Here is a 25,341-nt window from a genome sequence, read left to right on the forward strand (position 1 = left end):
AGAATCCAAAAAATAATAATTTTTTTAATAGTTCTAAATGATTGACCTTGTCAAATGCTTTAGAGAAATCTGTGTAAACTACGTCAACTTGACTCCCTCTATCTAAAACTGATGAGCAGTAATCTGAAAAGTTTAATAGATTTGTGTTAATAGAGCGCCCAGAGAAAAACCCATGCTGAAAAGGTGTAATATAATTTTGCACGTGGTTGAAAATTCTACTGTATAAAATTGATTCGAATAGCTTAGCTGGAGTTGACAACAAAGCAACTGGTCTGTAGTTTTTTATATCGTTCTTCAAGCCTTTTTTAAATATTGGAACCACTTTTGTTAGTTTCCACCGGTCTGGAAAATAATTTGTTTTAATTGAAACATTAAATAAGTGTTTTAAAGGTGTAATTAAAAATTCAAAACATCCTTTAAAAATAAAAGATGGTATGCCGTCTGGACCAAATGATCGCTTGGACTTGAGTTTCATAAATGCTTGCAACATCTCCTGATCAGTAATAGCACCCAGAGAGAAGGAAGGAATGTTTGAATCAACAGGAGAGCTGAGCGCAACGCCAGCCAGCTGATCACAGTCTAGAGCAGAGGTATCGTACACCGACTGGAAATACTGAGCAAAGGCCTCTGCTATCTCCGCATTACCCTCCACCTCACCCCCGTCCACTGTCATTGTTGTAGTTCTGTTATCAGTCGACCTCAACCTCCTCACCGCACTCCAGAATGACATCGGATTGTTTACTACGTCTTGCTCTAAAGAGGAAGTATAATTTAGATAATCAATTTTAATACACCGCTTTGATTCAGCTCTAATTAATTTAAATTCATTCAACAAGTATTCAAATTTTAATTTTTTATATTGTTTGCGTAATCGTTCTTTCCTTTTAATTATTTGAATTGTACCGTATGAAAACCAGATTGGATATTTAATTTTTTTCTGCTTTGTTACAGGTATGTGTTCATTAATTTTGGAATACAATAAATTATAAAAAATATGAACACCGTCATTTACATCACTAATACCTAAAACCCCTTCCCAGTTTAAACAGTTGATTGAATTGTAAAGAGCCAAGTAATCTCCTTTTTTAAAATTAAACCTGCCATTGCACATAGGCGAACCTTTAGTCTTATTTACAATACACTCAAAAACAATTTGCAATGGCGGGTGATAACGATCCAACTTAACCAAAGGCTCTTCTTCAAACACATTTAAATCTATATCAGTCAAAACTAAATCCAAGGTTCTCCCGGAACAGTTTAATACGTTGTTTTTTTAATTTAAGGTCAAACATTTGCATAAAAAACATTAACTGTCTACAAATTTCTCCCCCATCAGTCAAAGTAAAATTGATTCCAGTTATGGGTAAATTGAAATCACCCATGACTAAAATTTTATCGCATTTAGAAAGGTTGAATTGTTCAAATTTTTCGAAAAACTCTTTGTACAATGCTATTTGTGAATTAGGAGGGAAATATACTACGCCTAGAATAATTGAAAGAGATTTTGTTAAATTAATTCGCACCCATATATGTTCCCCATTAGTTTCTAAAGTATGAATACGACTAGATTTTAAATTATTTTTTATAGCTAACACGACACCCCCACCCAAACCAACTCTATCTCTCCTGTATACATTATAGCTATCATCAAACAGTTCAGAGTTACTTATAGATTCATTAAGCCAGGTTTCTGTGAGTGCAATAATTTTATAGCTATTATTTAATACTCCCAATCTAAAAGATAAAGTTTTGGTCTTAAGACCTCTAACATTTTGATAATAAATATTTAAGTTACTACACATTTATAAAGTAATAAATTAGAAAAATATATATATATATATACACACACATGCACCTAGGCAATGCAATAAGACAAATAAATAACACATGCAGTAAATATACACAAAGCAACAAATAGATAATAAACAATAACAAAACATTCGTTGGCGATGCGATGACAGCCGGCAGCTTAACCATTGGTGTTGTTCCCTTCCTCCATCCGTGGTCCAGTCCGCGGTGCTCGTCTCAGGCGCTCCAGGTCCGAGTGGTCCTCTATCAGCTCAGGTCGATCTCCGTCAGATTTTCTCAGGAACATCTTTCCGGCAGCGGTGATCCATGCAAACTTGAAACGCAGCTCGTCCTTCAATTTGCGAGTGTCCGCCCACAGAATCCTTGTTTCACGAGTCATCGCCAGGTTCACATAAACGGACAGATCACTGGAGAAGCCCAAGTTAGAGGCAGAGAAACCTTTTTTCTTGATGGCCAGGCGACGTACTTGCTCCATGTCGAACCTGCGACAAAACTTCACGATGATGTGCCGTGGACCAGTTCTCCCAGGAACAGCTGCCAGGCGATGCGCCGTGTCAATCATTGTAGGAGTCATCTTGAATCCCAAGACATCAGCTACTGCTATCACCAACTCGGTCACAATCTCAGTTTTCTTTTCAGGAACACCTTGTATCTCCAAACAGTTGCTCTTCAAATACTGCGCATTAGCGTTAAGTTTTTTCTTCAGACTTGACACCTCTCGCCTCAGAGAAACGTTGTCACTGTTTAACAACTCGATATTTTCACCCTGGGTCTTTATTTCGCCCTTCGAACGGTCTACATCGTTTTCAATATCGGTCAGCCTTTTGGAGTAAAAGTCTAGAGTTCGGTTGATGTCTGCAGCAAACTTCTTGTTATCTTCTTTTATTGTTTTTATATCAGATTTAAATAAGGCACTGTCCGATTCAATATGAGAAATTTTTAAAAGAATAAGATCTAGTTTTTCATCAATAGCTTGCATATCACTGGCACTCTGAGCACAGGTACGCACAATAGACTTGTTGTTGTTTTCACTCATGACAGCAGACGACAGACTGCAGTTGACAGACGACAGTACAGTAGATACGTCACCACAGCTGACTTGACTTGCGTGTCCCAACTGGCACTCTGAGCACGGGTACGCACAATAGACTTGTTCTTGTTTTCACTCATGACAGCAGACGACAGACTGCAGTTGACAGACGACAGTACAGTAGATACGTCACCACAGCTGACTTGACTTGCGTGCCCCAACTGGCACTCTGAGCACGGGTACGCACAATAGACTTGTTCTTGTTTTCACTCATGACAGCATACGACAGACTGCAGTTGACAGACGACAGTACAGTAGATACGTCACCACAGCTGACTTGACTTGCGTGCCCCAACTGGCACTCTGAGCACGGGTACGCACAATAGACTTGTTCTTGTTTTCACTCATGACAGCAGACGACAGACTGCAGTTGACAGACGACAGTACAGTAGATACGTCACCACAGCTGACTTGACTTGCGTGCCCCAACTGGCACTCTGAGCACGGGTACGCACAATAGACTTGTTCTTGTTTTCACTCATGACAGCAGACGACAGACTGCAGTTGACAGACGACAGTACAGTAGATACGTCACCACAGCTGACTTGACTTGCGTGTCCCAACTGGTACTCTGAGCACGGGTACGCACAATAGACTTGTTCTTGTTTTCACTCATGACAGCAGACGACAGACTGCAGTTGACAGACGACAGTACAGTAGATACGTCACCACAGCTGACTTGACTTGCGTGCCCCAACTGGCACTCTGAGCACGGGTACGCACAATAGACTTGTTCTTGTTTTCACTCATGACAGCAGACGACAGACTGCAGTTGACAGACGACAGTACAGTAGATACGTCACCACAGCTGACTTGACTTGCGTGTCCCAACTGGTACTCTGAGCACGGGTACGCACAATAGACTTGTTCTTGTTTTCACTCATGACAGCAGACGACAGACTGCAGTTGACAGACGACAGTACAGTAGATACGTCACCACAGCTGACTTGACTTGCGTGTCCCAACTGGCACTCTGAGCACGGGTACGCACAATAGACTTGTTCTTGTTTTCACTCATGACAGCAGACGACAGACTGCAGTTGATAGACGACAGTACAGTAGATACGTCACCACAGCTGACTTGACTTGCGTGCCCCAACTGGCACTCTGAGCACGGGTACGCACAATAGACTTGTTCTTGTTTTCACTCATGACAGCAGACGACAGACTGCAGTTGACAGACGACAGTACAGTAGATACGTCACCACAGCTGACTTGACTTGCGTGCCCCAACTGGCACTCTGAGCACGGGTACGCACAATAGACTTGTTCTTGTTTTCACTCATGACAGCAGACGACAGACTGCAGTTGACAGACGACAGTACAGTAGATACGTCACCACAGCTGACTTGACTTGCGTGCCCCAACTGGCACTCTGAGCACGGGTACGCACAATAGACTTGTTCTTGTTTTCACTCATGACAGCAGACGACAGACTGCAGTTGACAGACGACAGTACAGTAGATACGTCACCACAGCTGACTTGACTTGCGTGTCCCAACTGGTACTCTGAGCACGGGTACGCACAATAGACTTGTTCTTGTTTTCACTCATGACAGCAGACGACAGACTGCAGTTGACAGACGACAGTACAGTAGATACGTCACCACAGCTGACTTGACTTGCGTGCCCCAACTGGCACTCTGAGCACGGGTACGCACAATAGACTTGTTCTTGTTTTCACTCATGACAGCAGACGACAGACTGCAGTTGACAGACGACAGTACAGTAGATACGTCACCACAGCTGACTTGACTTGCGTGCCCCAACTGGCACTCTGAGCACGGGTACGCACAATAGACTTGTTCTTGTTTTCACTCATGACAGCAGACGACAGACTGCAGTTGACAGACGACAGTACAGTAGATACGTCACCACAGCTGACTTGACTTGCGTGCCCCAACTGGCACTCTGAGCACGGGTACGCACAATAGACTTGTTCTTGTTTTCACTCATGACAGCAGACGACAGACTGCAGTTGACAGACGACAGTACAGTAGATACGTCACCACAGCTGACTTGACTTGCGTGCCCCAACTGGCGTCTCAGCTCCCAACTCAACTAACCTCACTGTGCACGAGGTGTAGTGGTTATCACAGCAATTAGGTTTATAAAAGCACATTCACTGACAAATAACTTTTAACATAGGTAAGAGTTGACATCCAAAGTAACATAACGGGCACAAATTTTCCAAATAACTCTTACATAAACCTTGATAACAGATAAAAAGAGTCGTGTAGGGACTCTTTTAGGGAGCTGGGTTTGCTGACATTGCCCTGTCTCTATATGTTTCATGTGATCCTGTACTGTCAATCGAAGTGCACTTTCATCAGTATGAAACTAGAGCCAGGGACAACTTTAGAGTCCATAGTCATAGACTGGCGGTATCTCAGCATTTACCGCATCAGGTTGGCGTCGGCTTAATCAACAAGCTCCCTGAAAGTGTAAAAAATGCAACTAATCAAATCCAATTCAAAACTCGTCTCAAATGCCTGTTGGTGTCAAAAGCATTTTATTCGCTAGAGGAGTTTATGATGAGTCGCTGGGATATCTAAAAATATCTTAAATTACCAAAATTTAAAATCTGGATCCAAAGATAGTGTGAATGAGTGAAATGTAAGTCTGACTGTGTGTGAGTGTGTAGAGTATTTGCTGTTTGAATATATGACGACTGCTATACAATGTTATATATTGTCTAAAAGCAATAAAGAAATGATTTGATTTGATTTGATTTGATTTGAAAAAACTCACGGAGCCGAGATCACACACGTCTACTCCACTTGCATGCTAAAATATTGTCTTTATTCAGACATCATCAATTCCAGGCCTATAAGTCCCTTATTATTATTCCACTGTTCAAGCTTCCTCTTCTTAGTTCTTGCTAATACTCTGGTATTTTTTCCATCTCATCAGTTTTTTATCGGCTTTTATTTGTCGTATTTGAACGCCTTTAGCCCATAGTTTGCACTAGCCTCACAAAATAGTTCTTGCAACTTCTTGACCCTGCCTACGTAACCAGAGTTTTAAATTACTAATAGAATCCCAAACTCCTATTTTCAGTATTTCAAGTGCAACAAAAACTCATTGTGGTGTCCATGGCCATTATTGACAGAATCAGGTGGGCTTTGCAGTCTTTCCATGCAGGCATGTCTGGAATAGAGTCTTGTTTGAATACTCACTGTAGATAGGCTTGATTGTATTTATAATTGCAAACGGGAGTAAAAAGCAGAGCATCCATAAATATAGAGCAAAAATTTGATATATATAAAGTTATATTAGTATCAAAATGGAGAAATGAACATTGTGCCATATAATGTTGTAAACTTTATTTCAACGGCTTAGCAAATGTATTATGTATCAAACTATATACAAACAAAATAATAAATCAAACAAAATGTAATCAAACATTAACAATAGTTAAGTTTAAATCACAAATCAAGACCAAAGCTAAATCTTGATGTCTTCTCTCAGATCACAAACTAATAGAGCTCCAGTAACAAGAGTTATATTAAAACTTGATATTGTTCATTTCTGCGTTTCCATACATAAAACTGTTTACTAACAATAACTTCCAGTTTCTATATCAGTGACATTGAGAAAAATGCCGGTTTTTTTAAACATTTCACCCAAACTGCAACTTTGAATATTCATAATTCAGAAATTTGTGATTCGATCATAATTACATGGTTATACAAGATCCATGCAAGTCTACTGTAATTCATTATGTAATTTTTTAGAATCTTATAATCGTATGGGAATAAAGTTGTTATCAAAATACCATTTTAACTTTTATTCTTGACTGGGTGATCTTCAAAATTCGGTATTGGTCACTTTATGAAGCTCTTAGTCATTTAACATGTAGTTTTGTAAGCCATAATTTAAAATGTTGAATTTCTTAACACAGGATTAAATTGAACACGTTATGTTAATTTACCACAAACGGCAACATCTCGATTTGACGCGCAAATCGTCACGCTGCCCGGGGCGGTGTTGCCTCGTAGTGACAACAAACGACAACAAACACTGCTCAGAGCTCGGCAACATACTCACTACTGTGACAACTGATCACGTCGGAACCACTCCAAAAGATAATTTGCACCGGGTAAGGTATTCGGGAAAGGCTACTTTTACGGTACCTATACTTTATACGTTTACCATCGTTTCTGGTACAAAGTAGGACTCGATTGGAAGTAACAGTAACTGGAATATTTTAGGAGTACACTGTATCGTATGATTTAAATCAGTAAGAGTACATTTTGCACTAGATTACTAAAAGTACGTGTAACTCGTAAATCAAAATAGTAATAAGGTACGAACTTTGATTATAATTTATGTCAAAGTTCTAACACAAACGTTAATTTTAGTCTAAAATAAACTAATATTGGATTTATTTCTGAAAGAAAATGCTCTTAGGGGAACAGGTTCCGTTCGTCCTCCCTTCGGTGCGCCCTTGAACCCGTATACACGCTTGAGCCATACTAGACATTACATTATTTTGTTTCTTTTAAGTTAATTTACTCCTATGGAGGAGGTATATTATTCGAAATTTTCTTAACACATGTAAAATGTATTCATCAACACTTCTCTTTGTATTACGGAAATAACTCAGGTTATTTCTAAGATCATTGTTTACAGTATACATTATTTAAGGTCTCTAAGCTCTGTTAGGGCTGGAGAGATTTTTTTCAATCTCAAGCACCCTTTATTTCTTTTTGACGGCGGAGGATATGAAAAAAAGGCTTTGGAAATGATTTTCCACACATTTGCCTGCGTTCAATGATGCAAGAAATCTGTAAACGTTTTCACACAACACAACAGCGTAGTGTTCTATAACGGAGAGTAGCGGTGATGAGGTAGCTATAGTGAGTAGTGGGAGCAACACTATTCGTAATACACTCTCCAAGTTTGCATTGTTGACTGATGACTGATGACTGCAGAGTTAAACGCGTATCCAAAGATATTCATTTTGCGTACTACAAACAGAAAACAGACCTGAGTGATAAATAAATGAGGAACGGATGTTCTATATGAGTATCACCATTAGTGTGAAGTGTTAAAGAAGCACTGTTAGAGTGATGCTTATGTTTGCTCTGCCATATCGTAGTTGTACCATAAACGCATAAAAGGGAGATCCACATCAGTAGATATGAATATGCCGTTTCTAGACCACTTTCGGAGCCAACAGTAAATCAATGGAAAATGCTGTTTAAAGGACAATAAACGAATCTGTAAAATCAAACAGTAATGGAAAATACTGTTTAAAGGACAATAAACGAATCTGTAAACCACGAATGAAAAATAAACCGAATCTATAGCTGTTTGCTTCTACTTTCTTAAGCTGTTTTAATGTAAAATATATTGGAAATGTTGTCAAATCTGCTACGAATAAACGAAAAATCTTCGAAATATTAATAAAATTTAATCAATTTAAAAGTTTTTTACTAAAAACATACTTTAATAAAAATTTTTTCTGCTAAATGGCAAACATGAACTCACCAAAGTCTCTAAAATTTCTAGCGTTTAAAAAGTGCAACAAAGATGAATTCAACGAATTACCAAAACATTTTATAGAACAGTTGATACCGTCTTCGACACTTTCCGATACAGAATTCATTGAACTTGTAAATTCTTTTGCAGAATGTATGATGGAGGGTTGTTTTTTCATCATAAAGCACGAAATGTATTGGATTGTTTATTTAACTTAATTACGAAAGATATTGAAAAGAAATTAAAAAAGAAACAAACAGAGAGTTTTCATCGATATTTTACGAAATTTTTTAAATACTGTACGTTTTTCGAATACAATCAAGACTTAATTGTTGAATTCCTTAGGATTTTTTGTGAGAATCAAGATTTATCAACAAAATTCATTAAAGAGCACTATCAGATTTTTCTTATAAAATATCACTATATTGTGCGTGAAACAAAAGGTATTACTATAGATAATATTCCATGTGATTCTTATGAAGAGAGACACAAACTATGGTTATCAAAAGAGTACTATGAAGTGGGGAACTAATGATAATCTTCTATTATACAAAATTGATAGTAACACATAGTCTTTATCTTTAATAGTCTTCATTCCAGTAACAACCAAGTGTAATTTATCATGTTTATTCAATTCTCTAATCTTTTTTTCATCCAAAACAGTCAAAAGTCTGTTCGGTAAGTGTACTTTATAATCTTCCAACTCGGCAATTATTGTAAACCCGAATTTATCTTTTATTTTCTCCAAATTCATCATTTTATACTTCTTATTTTCTTCTAATTCATTCAACTTCTTATATTCTTTAAACTTGAATTCACCAACCGCGTTTAACTCTTTCAAGAACTCCATTTAGATAGAAAAAATTTAAAGACGGAAAAAATGAAATTTGCTAACAATCACTCGAGAAGTCGAGGGAATTGCCAACATCATTGTTTGACGAGGTTCATTATTTATCTTTTCCAAGTGTACTATAAAATCATCGAGGATTTCTGGCTTAAAATCGTAGACAAATTCAACATCCAGATAATGAAAAAATACAGGTAATATCTTTTCATAATAAACGTGTGTATCGATACCCACAAACCTAATGTATTCTTTGAAAAGGAAAATAATTTTGTCAATGGTTCTAAGAGATAAGTAAAAATTTGTATTCTGTTTTCTAAATTCTGTAACAAATTGTGTTTGCTTCTTGTCTCCATATTGTAATTTTTGAAGCAGATTATTCAAATGTGTTAATTTATTTCGAAATTTCTTAGGTTTAGGTCTTTCGTACAAAATTAAATTACAACCTCTACAAACTAAATATCTTTTATCAATAATTTCTCCTCTATTATAACACTTGTAACAGAGTTGGCATTATACTCTTCCATTTAAACAGAAAGATTTTTTGTTATAAATGGAAATTATGGAACTAACTCTGCCGAGATATAAATTTTTCAGCACAAATGTTTATGTTTACATTTCTACAACAGAGATAAATAGAAATAATTTCATTCTATTGTACAACTATTTAGGATATTTTGTCTATGATTACAAAGATTATTACGGAAGAAATCGAGATTTTTCATCAGCGAAAGAGTATATTTTTGAAGTATTAGAAGGAATGAAAGAGAACAATATGAACATCATCAATTATTGTTAAAGACAAAATGAATGATTGTGTCTTTGGTGTAGTGTTGTTAGTGTGCGTGTTTACACTATGGGGAATCACATCACATTCAACTTCTACGGTGTCTATTGTTTAGAGACTTGGCCCTGCACTGCTACTGTCCAACCAAGTTAATGGCTAGGAGCTGTAATTCGGGTCTTAGACTCTGGATTTTTTTTGTTCCCAAGTCTCAATTTTCTTTGGTAACTACTGTGTAGAAATTGATGGAGAGATACAATTAAGGAATTTGTGTCGGGTGTTTTGTAAGTTAGTGTAATGTTGTATTAATGAATGATGAATGTAATGAACGAATTAAGGAAGAGAAGGAATTAAGGAATGAAGTGGAAAGGTGAGGAAGCAAATGGCGCGCCAACCACAGTTGTCATTACTCGGCTTGTTCTATAGTCATTACACTATGGCCACTCGTGTAAAGACTTGTCCCCAACCACTGAACGACAACCATGTCTTTCTCAATAAAAAGCGCGCCTGAAGTTCTTGGATTTGAACCCAGAACCTCAGGTTTAGAAGGCAAGCGTCTTACCAACTGAGCTACGGAGAGTCTCGAAAGTTATACGAGTCTCGTAAGCTATATCTCTGATGTATAGGTTGTTCTCACTTTTACAATTAGGAGTGCTAGTTTACAAGTTTATTAATAATTTTATATTTCAGAAACCACTTAACCGATTTTAATGAAATTTGGTACACATATAGTGAATACTTAACTCTTTCGACTTAACTTATCCATGAGGGTGAAATCATCCCCTATTTCTTAATATTCATTAAAAATAAAAAAATAAAATATCAGAAAAATCTGAAACTTCAAAAACAAGCGAGTTCAACTTAAAATTTCATGAAAATAACAAAATTTTCAAAATCTACCCCAATCATCCCTTATCTTTAAACTCTTATATCTCGAGAACTATTGGAGCTTTTTTGATGAAATTTGGTATATAGGTTCAGTAAATATTGAAATATTTTTTTAAATCATCACTTCCGGTCCATGACCTTGGAATAGTTTTTTCCTATTATCATCCCTATTTTTCAAATTTTTTTAATGCAATTTTAAATGTATACTTTTATTAATGTCTTTAACATTTTTGTAAAGTTTTAAAATTATCCGATGAATAATAGCGAAAATAACGCGATTTTTACTGAATTTCTCTAATATCGTTCTTAATCACATCATAGGCTACAAAATTTCTCAGAAACCACAACCACATAACAAATCGCGTTTGTAACAGCATTTTGAAAATCCATATTGATAATTATATCGTTCTTTGAACCAGAAATATTTGTCAAACTCTTTGTTGTATCAATGACATAAATAAGTCTATTCGCTAAAAAGTCTTTAGGATTGTAATACATTTCCTTATTATTACAGTAAACTTTCTTAAAATCTTGATACATCTGATACATGATTCTTAAAAGACCTCCTGAAATGTTTAAATGTTGTAATTCATCTGGATAATAAGAACCGTTCAATTTTACTCTGATATTTTTTACATTCAAACTATCAAACTTTGAAGGATTTTTTTCTTGATTATTCTGTCTATCTGTTTGAAAACCTATAATAACAAACTTGGGATTGAAGATATTTCTATAAATATTTGTAATATCGAACGAATAAGTTGTTCCAGTAATACCTTTTTGTTCAATACATTGTCAATCTAGAAAATTAAACATAATGTTTTGACTTTTTGTAATTTCATGAATCAACCTAATTTTACTCGTGGTTTTATAATCAATCATTGGAACTCTAATAAAAAAAATCTGTAATTGTTATTTTTCCATCAACAGGCATAACATTTCCACTTGCAGTCTTCAGAATCACATCATCGTCTTCTGCTCTTATAAAACTTAGATAAAATCCTCCTTTATAGATCGGAATAGTAACATTTTCAAAAAATCCTAATCCAAAATGAGATAAATTTCCAGCTGCTTCAAAAACACCAAATTTAAAATCTGATTCAAAGCCATTAGAAGTTTGAGAAATAACATCACTTTTTGAATACGAAATAGTTCCTTTAATTGTGCTTAATTGGCCACAGTTTTCGACTTCTTCTATCAATTTATTGTGTTTTCTTACTTCAATCTTAGAAAATAAAAACGGTATAAAATTATCGATTAATCTACCATTATCAGTTCCAAGATATGCTTGACCATCTTGTTTTGTTAAAGTTCCAGAAATATAAAACTGGAAGTTAGACGAGCAAAAATTATCTCCAAAATCAATATTAAACTCAGTTCTTTTATTCGGTTCATTCAAATGTTGTTTACTAATTGGATAGAAATTTTTAAACTCCGCCCTTTCAATATCACTAGCATACTTTCTGTAGTCCGCCATTTATTAAGAAAAAATTTAGAAATTTTAAACATCATGTATAAGAAAGATATCATTTTTTCATCGATCTAATGTACGTTTTTATAAGAAAAGATATAAATTTTAGTAAAATAATTATTAAGATTAGAGTCGATTTATTAATGACCAACTTCGTCATATTCAGGATTTTCTGCTTTAAATTTTGCGATCTCGGTCACATATTTCAATAAAATTTGCACAGGATAGTAAACGCTATCTATAATATTGTTCCAATCAACTGTATCTTTATTTTCATCCAAAAATCCTGTGCTCAAATGTTGATAGAGACAGAGAACAGACATATGATCTTTTAATTGATAATGTATATTTTCTTGAATGAACTCTGATGATAAAGTTTGATATTTAGCAATGTTATACCAATTCAATTTGTTTACGTATAATCTCATCATATCTTCGGATAATTCATATTTTTGAGAAATATCACCCCAATGTTCTTTTTTTAAATCTCTTTCGTGTTGCATTATAAAAAGATCGAAAGCACTGTAATGTCCCGCCATCTCTATTAATTAAGAAAAAATTTCAAAATCAAGTATTTATAAATTGGCTCTTTTTAGTGTTACATTCAGCACATTTTCCAGATATTCTCTTAACTCCATTGATGTTTGCATAGTATTTCATATCATTTGTTGCAGTTTTTTCTATACATCTCACACAGTGTATGAGCGCCATTTATATAAGGAAAATTAGTCATCATAGCCGCCTAATCCATTAAATCTGTTATCAATATTTTCAAAAGTTTTATTAACATCTTCTTTAAATGTATTAAAGTTTTCTTCTAGTTTATTTACTTTATCGAGATATAAAGAGTATTGATCATCTATTCTTACAAGTAATGCATTATTATGTTTTACTTTCTCATTGAAACGTGTACCAAAAGTTTCCAAAAAGTTTGTTATTTTTTCATTAATTTCGTCACAATTTTCTATAGATCTTTTACTTCTTTCTTCAAGTTTTTCATAGACTTCTGTTGTAAAATCTTTAACATGTTGTTTATGATTCTCGTAATTTTTGTTTAGTTCATTAAACATTTTAATATGATCTTCTAATTGATTCATTACAACAACATCAAACAGATAAATTCCCTTACTAACGCTGCTAAGTCTTTTTCCTTTAAAATCTAAGGCATTTTTAACATTCGGATCATGTAAATCAACAATATCGATGTTTTCTGATAATTTTAGAGGTTTTAAAATTTGTTCTTTAACAACAACATCATGTTTGTCAATACCAGGTCGAACACCGACAATTCTTTTTTTATTAGCCAAACTAACATAATTCTTTTCAACTTTGATCGCTTCAGTAATTTTATCAGCTTTTTCGATATGAGACATTAAATTGGTAAATAATTTTTTTACACCATCATCAACTTCTTTTTCCAATGTTTTTATTTTATCAGCAACTTCATTTGAACTCATGAAATTTGCAAGTTTGTTATCATATTCTGCTTTAAAATCTTCAATCTCAACAGCAAACATATCTGAATCTGGAAGGTTTTGTAATAAATTTTCTAACTTGTTATCAAACTCATTTCTCAAACTATCAAAATTCAAACTATTATCTACATTTTGAATAATTTCTGTTTTAATTTGTTTTCCAAATACATCAAAAATATTTTGTGAATCCATATTTATTAAGTAATAATTTGTTAACAACTTCTTTAAAATCTTTACCATCACTCAGTTCATTCAAAACAAAAACACATAAATGACCACAAATTGGGGGATCTTTATAATCTTGAATCTGAGAATCATTGTAGTAGACGCTTGATTTTTTCAAATATTTAATCAATTCTCTCGGTGGTTTGTCCTCAATTCTTCCATACGAATCAAAATAATACGCAATCTTATCATTTTTATAATAGCAAATCCAATGCGTTCCACTTCCCATAATCGAGTCTAAATTCACAATTCCACATTCAAATATCTTAACTTTTTCAGGTAATGTATCTCTCATGAAGATTCCTCTAAAATGTTTAATATTTTTGCAGATTTCTTCCAATTCCCCGAATGTTAATAGTTAAATTTTTTTTTTCAATGTTTGATTTCACGTAATTCAAAGTTTTTTCATCTAATCCAGATCCTGTAACATCTTCCAACTCTTTATCTAACCAATTTAAAATGTTTCGAACAATAGGAATCACGTCTGTTTTAACGATTGGAGCAGCTTTACGAACATAAGGAACAACATTTTTAACAACTGGAATATTTTCTCAAAAATCTAATAAATCTTTCAAAAGTCCACTATTTTTAAGTTCTTTCAACTGATTATAAGAAAATTCTATTCTGGTTCCTTTATTGTTTTTCTTGTGTTTTTCGAGTTTATTGTATTGTCTATTCGTTAAAAATATCTTATCTTCGCCATTTTTTAGTTGATCTATTTTAAATTGAATACTAACGGGTATTTTTTTCTTAAAAGCGGATTTTATTTTTTTCTGATTTTTTGCTGAAATTTACGTTCACCTCCATTTATATAGTTAAAATTTCAAGTTCTCTTCGATTCCCATTCCTAGTTTTCTCTTCAAAAACCATGCTCTGGCTGTTGGAAGCGCAAAAAATCTTTCACCTAAACTAGCATCTTTTGATAAAAATCTATCCATTGCTTTATCTTGCAAAACTTTATCTGCTATATGTCTGGAATTTGTGTCTCTATGTTTTGCATAAAAAATATCGTGTTCCATAGCAGCTTGATCTAATTTATTTATACCAGGATCTCCTCTTTTTATTCTTTTTTCGAGTTTTGTGCCAGGCCCCAGATACTGATAAGTTGGTACGTGTAATTCAAAAGGTAAATTATTGATAAAATCATTTAAAAGTCCGCTACCCTCAATCATAGATGAACTTATTGCGGGCAAAATTTGTTTTAAATATTTAATTCCATCAGGTTTTTCAATCATTTCATCAAGTTTGTTCGAAATAAAATCTTTAATCGCTTTCTTTTTCATTCAAAAAATTGTTGTTTCCAGCCTTTTCTTGAGCATAAATATAATTAATAATTCTATCAAGTTTTGTCAAATCGTCGATATATCTGTACTCAATCTTATTATCACTGTATTTTCTTACACCTGATCCTTCGATTCGTTTTTCCCAAATTCCTTTAATTAAATTCATATATTTTTTACCTCTACTTGACTTAGGTTTTTTAGTGGATGGATCATTATTTTTGTAAATTGAATCAGACTTCCATAAAATTTCAGTATAATTTTTCAAATCTTCTTGAGAATAGAAATCTTCTTTTGGAACATCATAATCCGTTAATAATCTCCATAAACCTTGAGTTCCTTCATACGTTTTTCCATTAATAATTATATCATTATGTTCAAAATTAACGGGTAAATTTCCAATCATAAAACTTTTCTTTTTTCTATCCCAATACAAACCACATTTATCATCCTTTGCTCTAGGAAGGAATTTTTTACCAATTTCACCAATTATTATATCCGTTGTTCCAGGACTTATTGGTTCAACTATGGTAGAGTCTTCAATGATTCGAGGTCTAAATGGTGTTGAAGATGGTAATTTTGGCAATTCAAACTCTTCACATTTTGGAATCGAAATATCAGCAAATTGACGTACAACTGGAACCAAATTCATCAAATTTTGATTATCGCTTAAAACGTTTTCAATTTTACCTTCAACATTTTTTATTGCAGAAGTTACAGGTTGATTAATTTTTTGAAGAAATTCTTGTTCTTTTTCATCAATTCTAATCTGTTCTATCAATTCTTTGATTAATTTCTTTTCGATTTGATCAAGTTTTTTCGCTTCTTCAGGAGTTACGTTCACCATTTAATTAGAAAATTTTTGAAACGTGGAACGTAAAACGTGAACGTGGAACGTAAACGTGGAACGTGGAACGTGAAAACGTACGAGATTATTACACGTTTATATTAGAAAATTTATTCAAATATTTACCATTTTTAGGCTTCAAAGTTAGATCAATAGTTAAAAATCCATATTCTTCTTTCCAAATTTTATCACATAATTCATTAAAGTGGTTAAAACTCTATCAGATCCCACATAATTTTTGTAAATTCTTCTCGAATAGTGATCATCTTGCTTAAAAACACACAACATATTCAAATTATTTCTTATAACTTGATTATCAACCTTTGAAAAGCATTGGGAAAGATAGATACAAGTTATGTTTTTGTGACGAGACATTACAAAATATTCCTTAATAACGACCTGATTTTCCAAAATACAATCATCAAAAACGATTAACGAATTGGGTTTACATTCGCTTAACGGAACTATGTCCTTAGAAGCATTATAAAAATGTGATATTTCTTTGCTTAAGTTCTTCTCAATATTTTTGAATCTTTGTTGTAATTTTTGTATGCGTCTTGTTCTAAAGATTTACTAAAAACATACAAATTGGAATAAGGAATCAACCTATTGTAGATAAAATTTAATAATAAATTTGTTTTTCCACATCCACTTGAACCAATAATTAACAATCTGATTGGTTGATCTTTCTTGTTTTCTTCAAACGTTTGAAGTTTTATCTGATCTTTTTGCTTTAAAAATTTCTCCATTTAAATAGCGAAAATGAAGCTGTTCAAGTTGACTTCAGAAAGCTCTAAATTAGTTTTAAACTTGGAACATCCTTTCATTTAGAGGAAGAATCAAATTATTTCATCGGTTTAAGCGGTTTTTATTCTGACAATTTTGTAATAAATATTAGTGAAAGATCTCCTTATTGTATAGGATTTAGTGAGAAGAACATAACAAAATATTATGGTTTAAAAAAGGATATTATACCTTTGATCAAATAAAAAATTCCTTTAAAAATTATCTGAAAACATTCAAACAATCAGATAAATCTTTAAACTTTGACGAAAACAAGTTTGAAATGCAAAAAAATTATCTCTCTAATAAAATTCAAATAAAATCACCAGTAAGAATAATGTTTTCGGCAATTATAGTAGATTTTTTAGGGTTTGTTCAAGAAACTATTGAGCCAAATCAGGTATATTTAGGAAATAAAACGCCAAAATTTAGACCGTTCGATGTAATTGAAGTGCACTGCAATCTCGTTGAAACCTAGTTTTGAAAATCATACCGAACATTTACACAAAGAATCTGAAATTTTGTACACATTTTTCCCAAATGTTGCTTATGGATCAAAAATCAGTGAAAAACCGAACGAAATCGATTATATTCCAATTAGAAAAAATATTACAAGAATTCAAAAAATCGTTCTAACTATTCAAGACTCTGAGGGAAATTGATTAAATAATGAGAGTAAAACAACAATATATTTAAGATTGTCGAAAGAATGATGAAGCAACGGACATGAATCAAGGGGAGCTATTGAATAGCTTACCTTCAAACTTTCAAAAAAACTCTGTTTTCATTAATGAATCTGGTCTTTATACTGAAATAAAAATTACTAGTTAAAAATGTTTCTATCTAAATGGAGTCACTTGTAGACCTACTCAATAATCAACTCAAATTCAATAACACAAATATCTTAACGATTGTAGACGAAAACAATATGATCTGGTTTAAGGCTAAAGATGTTTGTGAAATATTAGGTTATGAAAAAACAAAAAAACGCATTTAAATTAAATGTTGATGATGATGACAAAATTCAATATTTTTACTTAAAAAACAAGGGGCTATTCGAATGGCCCCTTAACAATCTTCATCCTGACACTGTTTTTATCAATGAATCTGGAATTTATTCTTTAATTTTGAGATCACATAAAAAAGAGGCAAAAATCTTCAAAAATTGGGTTAAAAAAGAAGTTTTGCCAAGTATTCGTAAATTTGGTGAGTACAAACTTTAAAACAAGATTAAATATTTAGAGGACGAAGTTAAACACTTGCAAATTAAAGATGATATAAAACGGAAATAATCGCAAAACAAAGTGTAAAAATTGACTTAATGAAACCAGACTTTGTTTGTAAAGATTTTGATAAGAAAAAACACCATGTTTTTGTATTAATTAAGAAAAATCACATGTGGGAATATCCTTATTACGTTATTAGAGCTCAAAAGAGAGAAATGCTGAAAAGATTGAAAGAACTTGAAATTGATTACCCAGAAATGGAAATTTTATTAAGACATGGAGATCCAAATATTATAAATCTCTACAACCAAATGAAAGAATCTTTGAATATTTCATACAACGGAAATCATTTTACTACAAATATGGCAGAATCTCGACTGATTTATAGAATATCTAAATTACACGATGAAAATGTTACTAATTTTTATTAAAAACTCTTGACTTATGATATTTGGTTTGTAAATGTTTAGCATAACTAGGTAACCATTGAAGAACTCTTCCACATTCGCAATGAGTCGGTTTATTTTGACTTTCTCGGAAAATTCTTATAGCACAATCCTTACAAAAAGCTTGTTTTTTATCTTTACTATAATGCCAGATGTGAAATTCTGAAATATTCTTAATTTCTTTACAAACGCAACATTTTTTCTCTTCTAACGTTAATTTTTCTATTTTTTCGTATAATTCTCTCTCATGTTTACTACGACAATCCTTACACATATACCCTAATCATTCTTTTTATTCTTATTTTTATAAAAAGCTTCAAAATCTTTAAATTCTTGACACTGTGTACATTTCTTTTGAGACTCCATTTATATAGAAAAAATTATAGCTTTGACTTTCTCAATTCATATTCATAAAACTATATTCATAAACGGTTATTTCTTTATTATTTAAATCTTTTATACTATAAGTTACAGGATCTGTGTTGTAATTTGATAAATCACAAAGATTTCTCTTGACCAATTGTTCTTATATTTGTTTGAAAATGTTTGTATTTTACTAACAATTCTTACATGATCATTGACTTTAAATTTAGTTTTCGTGTGATTTCTGGTGGAACATACTTAAAAACCGCCTCTAATAACTCCTTTTCAGCATCCTTATCTACGTCTTTGGGCTTCATTTTGATTGTGCTGTGAACTGTATCTTTATAATTGTTTACGATTTTTTGAAGAATATCGATCCACTTAAAGTTTCTATCAATCTCAAAAATTACTTTCATTCTCTCATTTTGAGTTCTGTTATATCTCTCTACAATACTTGATTTCTCTTCGTTTTCAGTATGATAAATCTTAATTTTGTATTTTCTCAAAACTTTGTTAAATTCTTTATTTTTAAACTCTAAACCCTTATCTGTATGAAGGAGGTTTGTGATTGATCCTTATGGCATCTTTTACTATATCTTCGAAAGCTTTTGAAACATCCTTGCCATTTTTTCTTTTGATAGCTCTTGACCAAGCATATTTTGAGAAAGTATCAATAACATTTAGCATATACTTAAATCCATGATTTTGATCTGAATAGTTAAACAATTTTGATAGGTCAAGAACTGAAAATCCTATGTAGATCGGTTTGTTAAATTTAACCTTTTGTTTGTACATGTGACTCGCTATACAGTTGTCGTCAAAGATATTGAAACATTTTAAGTTCGTTTTCTTGGCCTGTTTTATTGAAAATTCTTCTTTTCCTAGTTTGATATCACATCTATTTCGCATATTTTCCATAGATTTTCCAAAAACAGAGTTGTTCATGAGCTTATAAATATCTTTCTCAAAGTCACTTGTAGCTTTGGTTCTCATGTTTGTGTTAAAATCTATGTACTTTTTCATAAAAGGCTTCTGATCGAATGCAATAACCCTATTCACATGTTTCAACACCATCCCTTGTTCGAGGTAAAATTTCAAATTTCTTGAATGAACAACGTATTCAGTTTTATCCAGTAAAGTTGTGCAAAGTTTGTTTTTATAATGTTCGGGAGCAAGAGGCAAATCCTTGTGATGTTCATGTAAATTTGTTAGATATCCTAGATCAACTTTGAGAATATAGCCATAATCTTCGTCGCCAGTGAGTTCCAAAATTGTTTCTTGCCACTCTTCTTTTGTATATGTTTTAGGATTCATCCACTTGATATCACTAAACGGAAGTTTTTGCATAAGACCATAACCATAAAGATTATTGGCATCGACGTACAACAGATAATTTTCAGGTTTTGTCTTATCGAAATCATTCAAATATTTGTTATTTGCTTTAACATATCGCTTAATACATTGAGAAATGCCTCCACGAATACCTTTTTCAATCATCAAATACATATTATAATCACTAATAAATTGTAATTCTATTTTCGTTAATTTTAACATAGCATCCCATGCGAGGCTTGGAGCTGTTAGATAATGTGCTGGATCAAGTTTGTAACAATTTAGAAAAATGTTTCTGAAATTTTCAAATATATCAGCGAGCAATAGTACATCTTGGATATTGTACAAATCAGAGTAATTTCCAAGATGTTTATCTTTTAATTTGTTCCAAACGCTCAAGTAATGTTGAAAATATTTCACAGATATGCTCTCATCTGTCAAAATTGAATGGAAATCTTCAATTTTTAGCTCTTCTGTGTAATCAAGTTTTTCAATACTATCGATAAATTCGTAAGGGAATATGCCTTTTCCAGATAGAATTTTAAAGATTTCTTCTTCTTCAATTGGTTGTCTTTCTAGAATTGCGTTCAATATTCGTCCATCTTGTATAAAATTATTTGTATGTTTGAAGTCTTCTTTCTTGAGGTTTTTAGCTAACTTTTCAATAGATGACGCCATGAATCTAAATGTGTCTACGAAAGAAAACTTGATAAATTTTCTAGGTTTATCATTATCAAACTTATAGCCATATCCAGAATTTACAGAATAATTTATATATTTTTCATCTGTGTTTGCGATCAAATCAACGTTTCCATATTGTTTAGCCATCTCTTTTATGTACAAATGAGTATCTTTATTTGACATATTATGACAGAAAACTGGAATATTTTGTGGAAATTTCAAATTCAGATTACAACATGAATGAGCTGCGCCTCGAAATTTACCTGTTAAATGACAATGATCTCTTACTTTTAATCTTTTTTCACCATCAAAACCTTCTGTTTCACAGATATGACAAACGTTTGAATTTTGATACAAAATTTCTTCTTCTTCAGTTAGTTTCATAGGCTTCATGTTCCTTGAATTATATTTTTTAGCTATGTATTTCGATAATTTATTAAGCTCTTCAAACAATTTTTCAGGAACATTAGGCAAATCGTCTTCATTTTTGGCTCGATAACATATCGGTTTATACATGCGATTGGTCACATTCGACACTAAATATAGAGTAAAACCATTAGGAATGTGCTTCTGAATCTTGGTTGTTGTCGATCTTTGTGGATTGTTCTTGCATGTCGGAATTTTTTCTAATATGCTCTCGAAATCCATATAAATAACGTACGGATGGCTAAACTTCTTTTGATAATTAGTAAATTTAGTTGTTTGACCTGAAAACGGCATAATTGGCTTACAAACTTCATGTTGCTTGCAAATTTCTAAATGATCTGTTAAATCTCCAGATTTTTAGAAATGGCTTAAACATCTTCTACATAGAAAATTTTTATGTCCATGTTTGGATGTTTGAGAACTCACTAAACTACTTAAATCGGTTATCAAAACAAAATGAGAATTGTCTTCTTGTTTTACATACAGTAGTTCAATAATTAATTCTGCATCATATTTTTCAGAAATTTGTAACGGAACAACCTTAATACTTTCATCAAAACTGTAGACATTGATAGACATTTTTGCATACTTGTACTTGGAATTGTAACTTCGTTTCTCAAATAACTGTATATCTTTCAAAGACATTGGATACTCAAAGCCCGAAAATATCTCGTCATTTACAAATTTTTCATATTGTTTTCATCTTTCAACATGAGTCTCGGGTTTTTCAATAGCGCATCTGATAGAATAAATAAAGCAATAGTCATCTTTATTTTTTATATTCATACAAGCTTTCTTATCTTTGATTTTCTTTGGTAAATCGATATATGATCCGGCATTCATCATTTCGTGTTTGTTAAGGCTAAAAACTAGTTGTATGCAGCTTTTAAATGTCCATCCAGAACCTCTATTTGGATGATTTGTCTGTTCTCGATGTGTTAATTTGCTTAGTAATAAAGTCGTTTACGTCAAAGATTTCATCTGCTTTTATAGTAAGGTACATTGGGCACGTTTGTGTTTCACCGTTCACTAAAGTTCTTTCGTATTCACATTCCAAAGAGAGATATCCTGTCATATTTTTAACATTTTCTTGAAATTTCTCGATTAAACTTTTAATTTCTGACCGCATAATTGAAAGATATTTGTAAATTGACATGAAATTGTCGTTCAAGTTTGTTAAAATGTATTGCTTGAAAAGACCGTGTATTGAGGATAAAACTTCTACATGAATGATATTTTTAGGTTTTTCGTTAAGAGTTTCACCTATTTGCTCGATGATTTCTGACTTAGTTTTATCGTTTGTTTCAATGGCAAGTTTTTCAGCGATTGAATGAATTTTTTCGTTATTAAATAGATTTAAGTCTTTCTTTTCAACTTTGAAATTTCTCTTTAATTCCCTTAATTTCTCAATATTAAACATCTTTTCGTGATCGATAATTTGGTTTTCTTTAGCCCATTGTCTTAAATAATTTAGCTCCTTTTCATAAATTTCTTTATTTTTGGCATGGATTTTGGAGTCATAATGTCGATCATAGTTTTTTCTTAAAATTTTTTTTTTGCAGAACGGACATGATATTTTATCACGCTCCATTTATATTTACAAATTTGAGTGAGTCACGTTTCACTATTTAGTAAAATATCTTTTTATTAAGGAAAAGTTATCAACTTTTAAGCTTAAAGTTGGCAATAATTTGAGATAATTCAGTAGATTTTCAGGATTTTTCAAAAAAACTCTAATACTAGTGTGAGGGAGCTTAAAAAAACCTTGATTTTAACCCTAAAAACTGTGATTTTGACTCCACATTGATTGATTTGACTAGACAGCTCAAGAAAGTAGAAGCAAACAGCTATAGATTCAGTAATTTTTCATTCGTGGTTTATAGATTCGTTTATTGTCCTTTAAACAGTATTTTCCATTACTGTTTGATTTTACAGATTCGTTTATTGTCCTTTAAACAGTATTTTCCATTGATTTACTGTTGGCTCCGAAAGTGGTCTAGAAACGGCATATTCATATCTACTCACATCCATTGCTCAAAACTTCACGAGAGCTTAAAAACTGAGTCCTAAATAACAGACAGGGTGGACACAATGATGTCAGTCAATATGGTTTTCCAGTATAATTCACTGCGCTCCTCTCCTGTCCCTTCTAGACGCTGCTGGGTGTTCGCGCATTTTGTTGTACTGACTATAGTAAAGCACAATCTCCAGACAAAATATGCAATAGTATTGCAATATTGCTTTTTGAGGTCCATTCATGGATTCATAGATGGTAGTAATTTAGTAATCTGGTATATAATTATACTCTCTCAGTTAGTCTTATTTATTTTTGTCATCAGTTGTACTTTGTAGTTGTTACATAGGCCTATTGTTTCTCTGTTCAACTATTTATTGTTCTTGAACAATTAAATGCAATAATTGTGTATTGCCGTAGGATACAAACAAATAATTCAGAATTTAAAAAATAAAAGTACTTGCGAAAACTCCCTACTAATAGCCTAGAACGACTGTATACTGATCGATAGCTAATCTTCAGCCAAATATGATAAATTTTCACCCATTCAATTCAGCTGTACAGACGACTGCTTATTATTGGCAGTTTCAGTTTTACATCTGTAGAATGGAGATGGCCTTCTACAAATTGAGGCCTAAATATTAAAAACTGTAACTACTTATTAAATGCAGTACATTTATACCTATTTTGTGTTTATTTGTTACACAGAGGGAGGATACAAGGAGGAGGTGACATCAACACAGCTCTTGGATTGCTCCCTGACAAACTCAAGACTGAGCTCGCACTGCATGTCAATCTTAGCGTCTTGAAAAAGGTTCTTATATCATTTTAGTTTTTTATTTACATTTAGTTAAAGCTACAACTTGTTAATAAATAAAAGTTAGTTTACTTATATTAAACTGGTTAACACCAGACATTATAAAGGCAAATGTTGTTCTGAATGCCAGATTTCAACTCCGAGGCGTATGGTCTCTAGTGAATTTTGCTAATCTATAGTTAAGGGAACTTACTTATATTAAACTGGTTAACACCAGACATTATAAAGGCAAATGTTGTTCTGAATGCCAGATTTCAACTCCGAGGCGTATGGTGTCTAGTGAATTTTGCTAACCTATAGTTAAGGGAACTTACTTATATTAAACTGGTTAACACCAGACATTATAAAGGCAAATGTTGTTCTGAATGCCAGATTTCAACTCCGAGGCGTATGGTCTCTAGTGAATTTTGCTAACCTATAGTTAAGGGAACTTACTTATATTAAACTGGTTAACACCAGACATTAAAAAGGCAAATGTTGTTCTGAATGCCAGATTTCAACTCCGAGGCGGATGGTCTCTAGTGAATTTTGCTAACCTATAGTTAAGGGAACTTACTTATATTAAACTGGTTAACACCAGACATTATAAAGGCAAATGTTGTTCTGAATGCCAGATTTCAACTCCGAGGCGTATGGTCTCTAGTGAATTTTGCTAACCTATAGTTAAGGGAACTTACTTATATTAAACTGGTTAACACCAGACATTAAAAAGGCAAATGTTGTTCTGAATGCCAGATTTCAACTCCGAGGCGTATGGTCTCTAGTGAATTTTGCTAACCTATAGTTAAGGGAACTTACTTATATTAAACTGGTTAACACCAGACATTAAAAAGGCAAATGTTGTTCTGAATGCCAGATTTCAACTCCGAGGCGTATGGTCTCTAGTGAATTTTGCTAACCTATAGTTAAGGGAACTTACTTATATTAAACTGGTTAACACCAGACATTAAAAAGGCAAATGTTGTTCTGAATGCCAGATTTCAACTCCGAGGCGTATGGTCTCTAGTGAATTTTGCTAACCTATAGTTAAGGGAACTTACTTATATTAAACTG

At 32.7% G+C, this 25,341-nt stretch overlaps 1 protein-coding gene across 1 annotated transcript in view; it reads left to right on the forward strand.

The window, feature by feature from the left end:
• Nucleotides 1–25,341, forward strand: part of LOC124369348 — a 170,568-nt gene that overhangs the window by 88,597 nt on the left and 56,630 nt on the right. Inside the window, 1 exon segment of the mRNA XM_046827325.1 lies at nucleotides 24,180–24,285. Within this exon segment, the coding sequence (XP_046683281.1) occupies nucleotides 24,180–24,285 (106 nt within the window).

This window comes from Homalodisca vitripennis, chromosome X, assembly GCF_021130785.1.
Source record: "Homalodisca vitripennis isolate AUS2020 chromosome X, UT_GWSS_2.1, whole genome shotgun sequence".
In the NCBI taxonomy this organism is placed as follows: Eukaryota; Metazoa; Arthropoda; class Insecta; order Hemiptera; family Cicadellidae; genus Homalodisca; species Homalodisca vitripennis.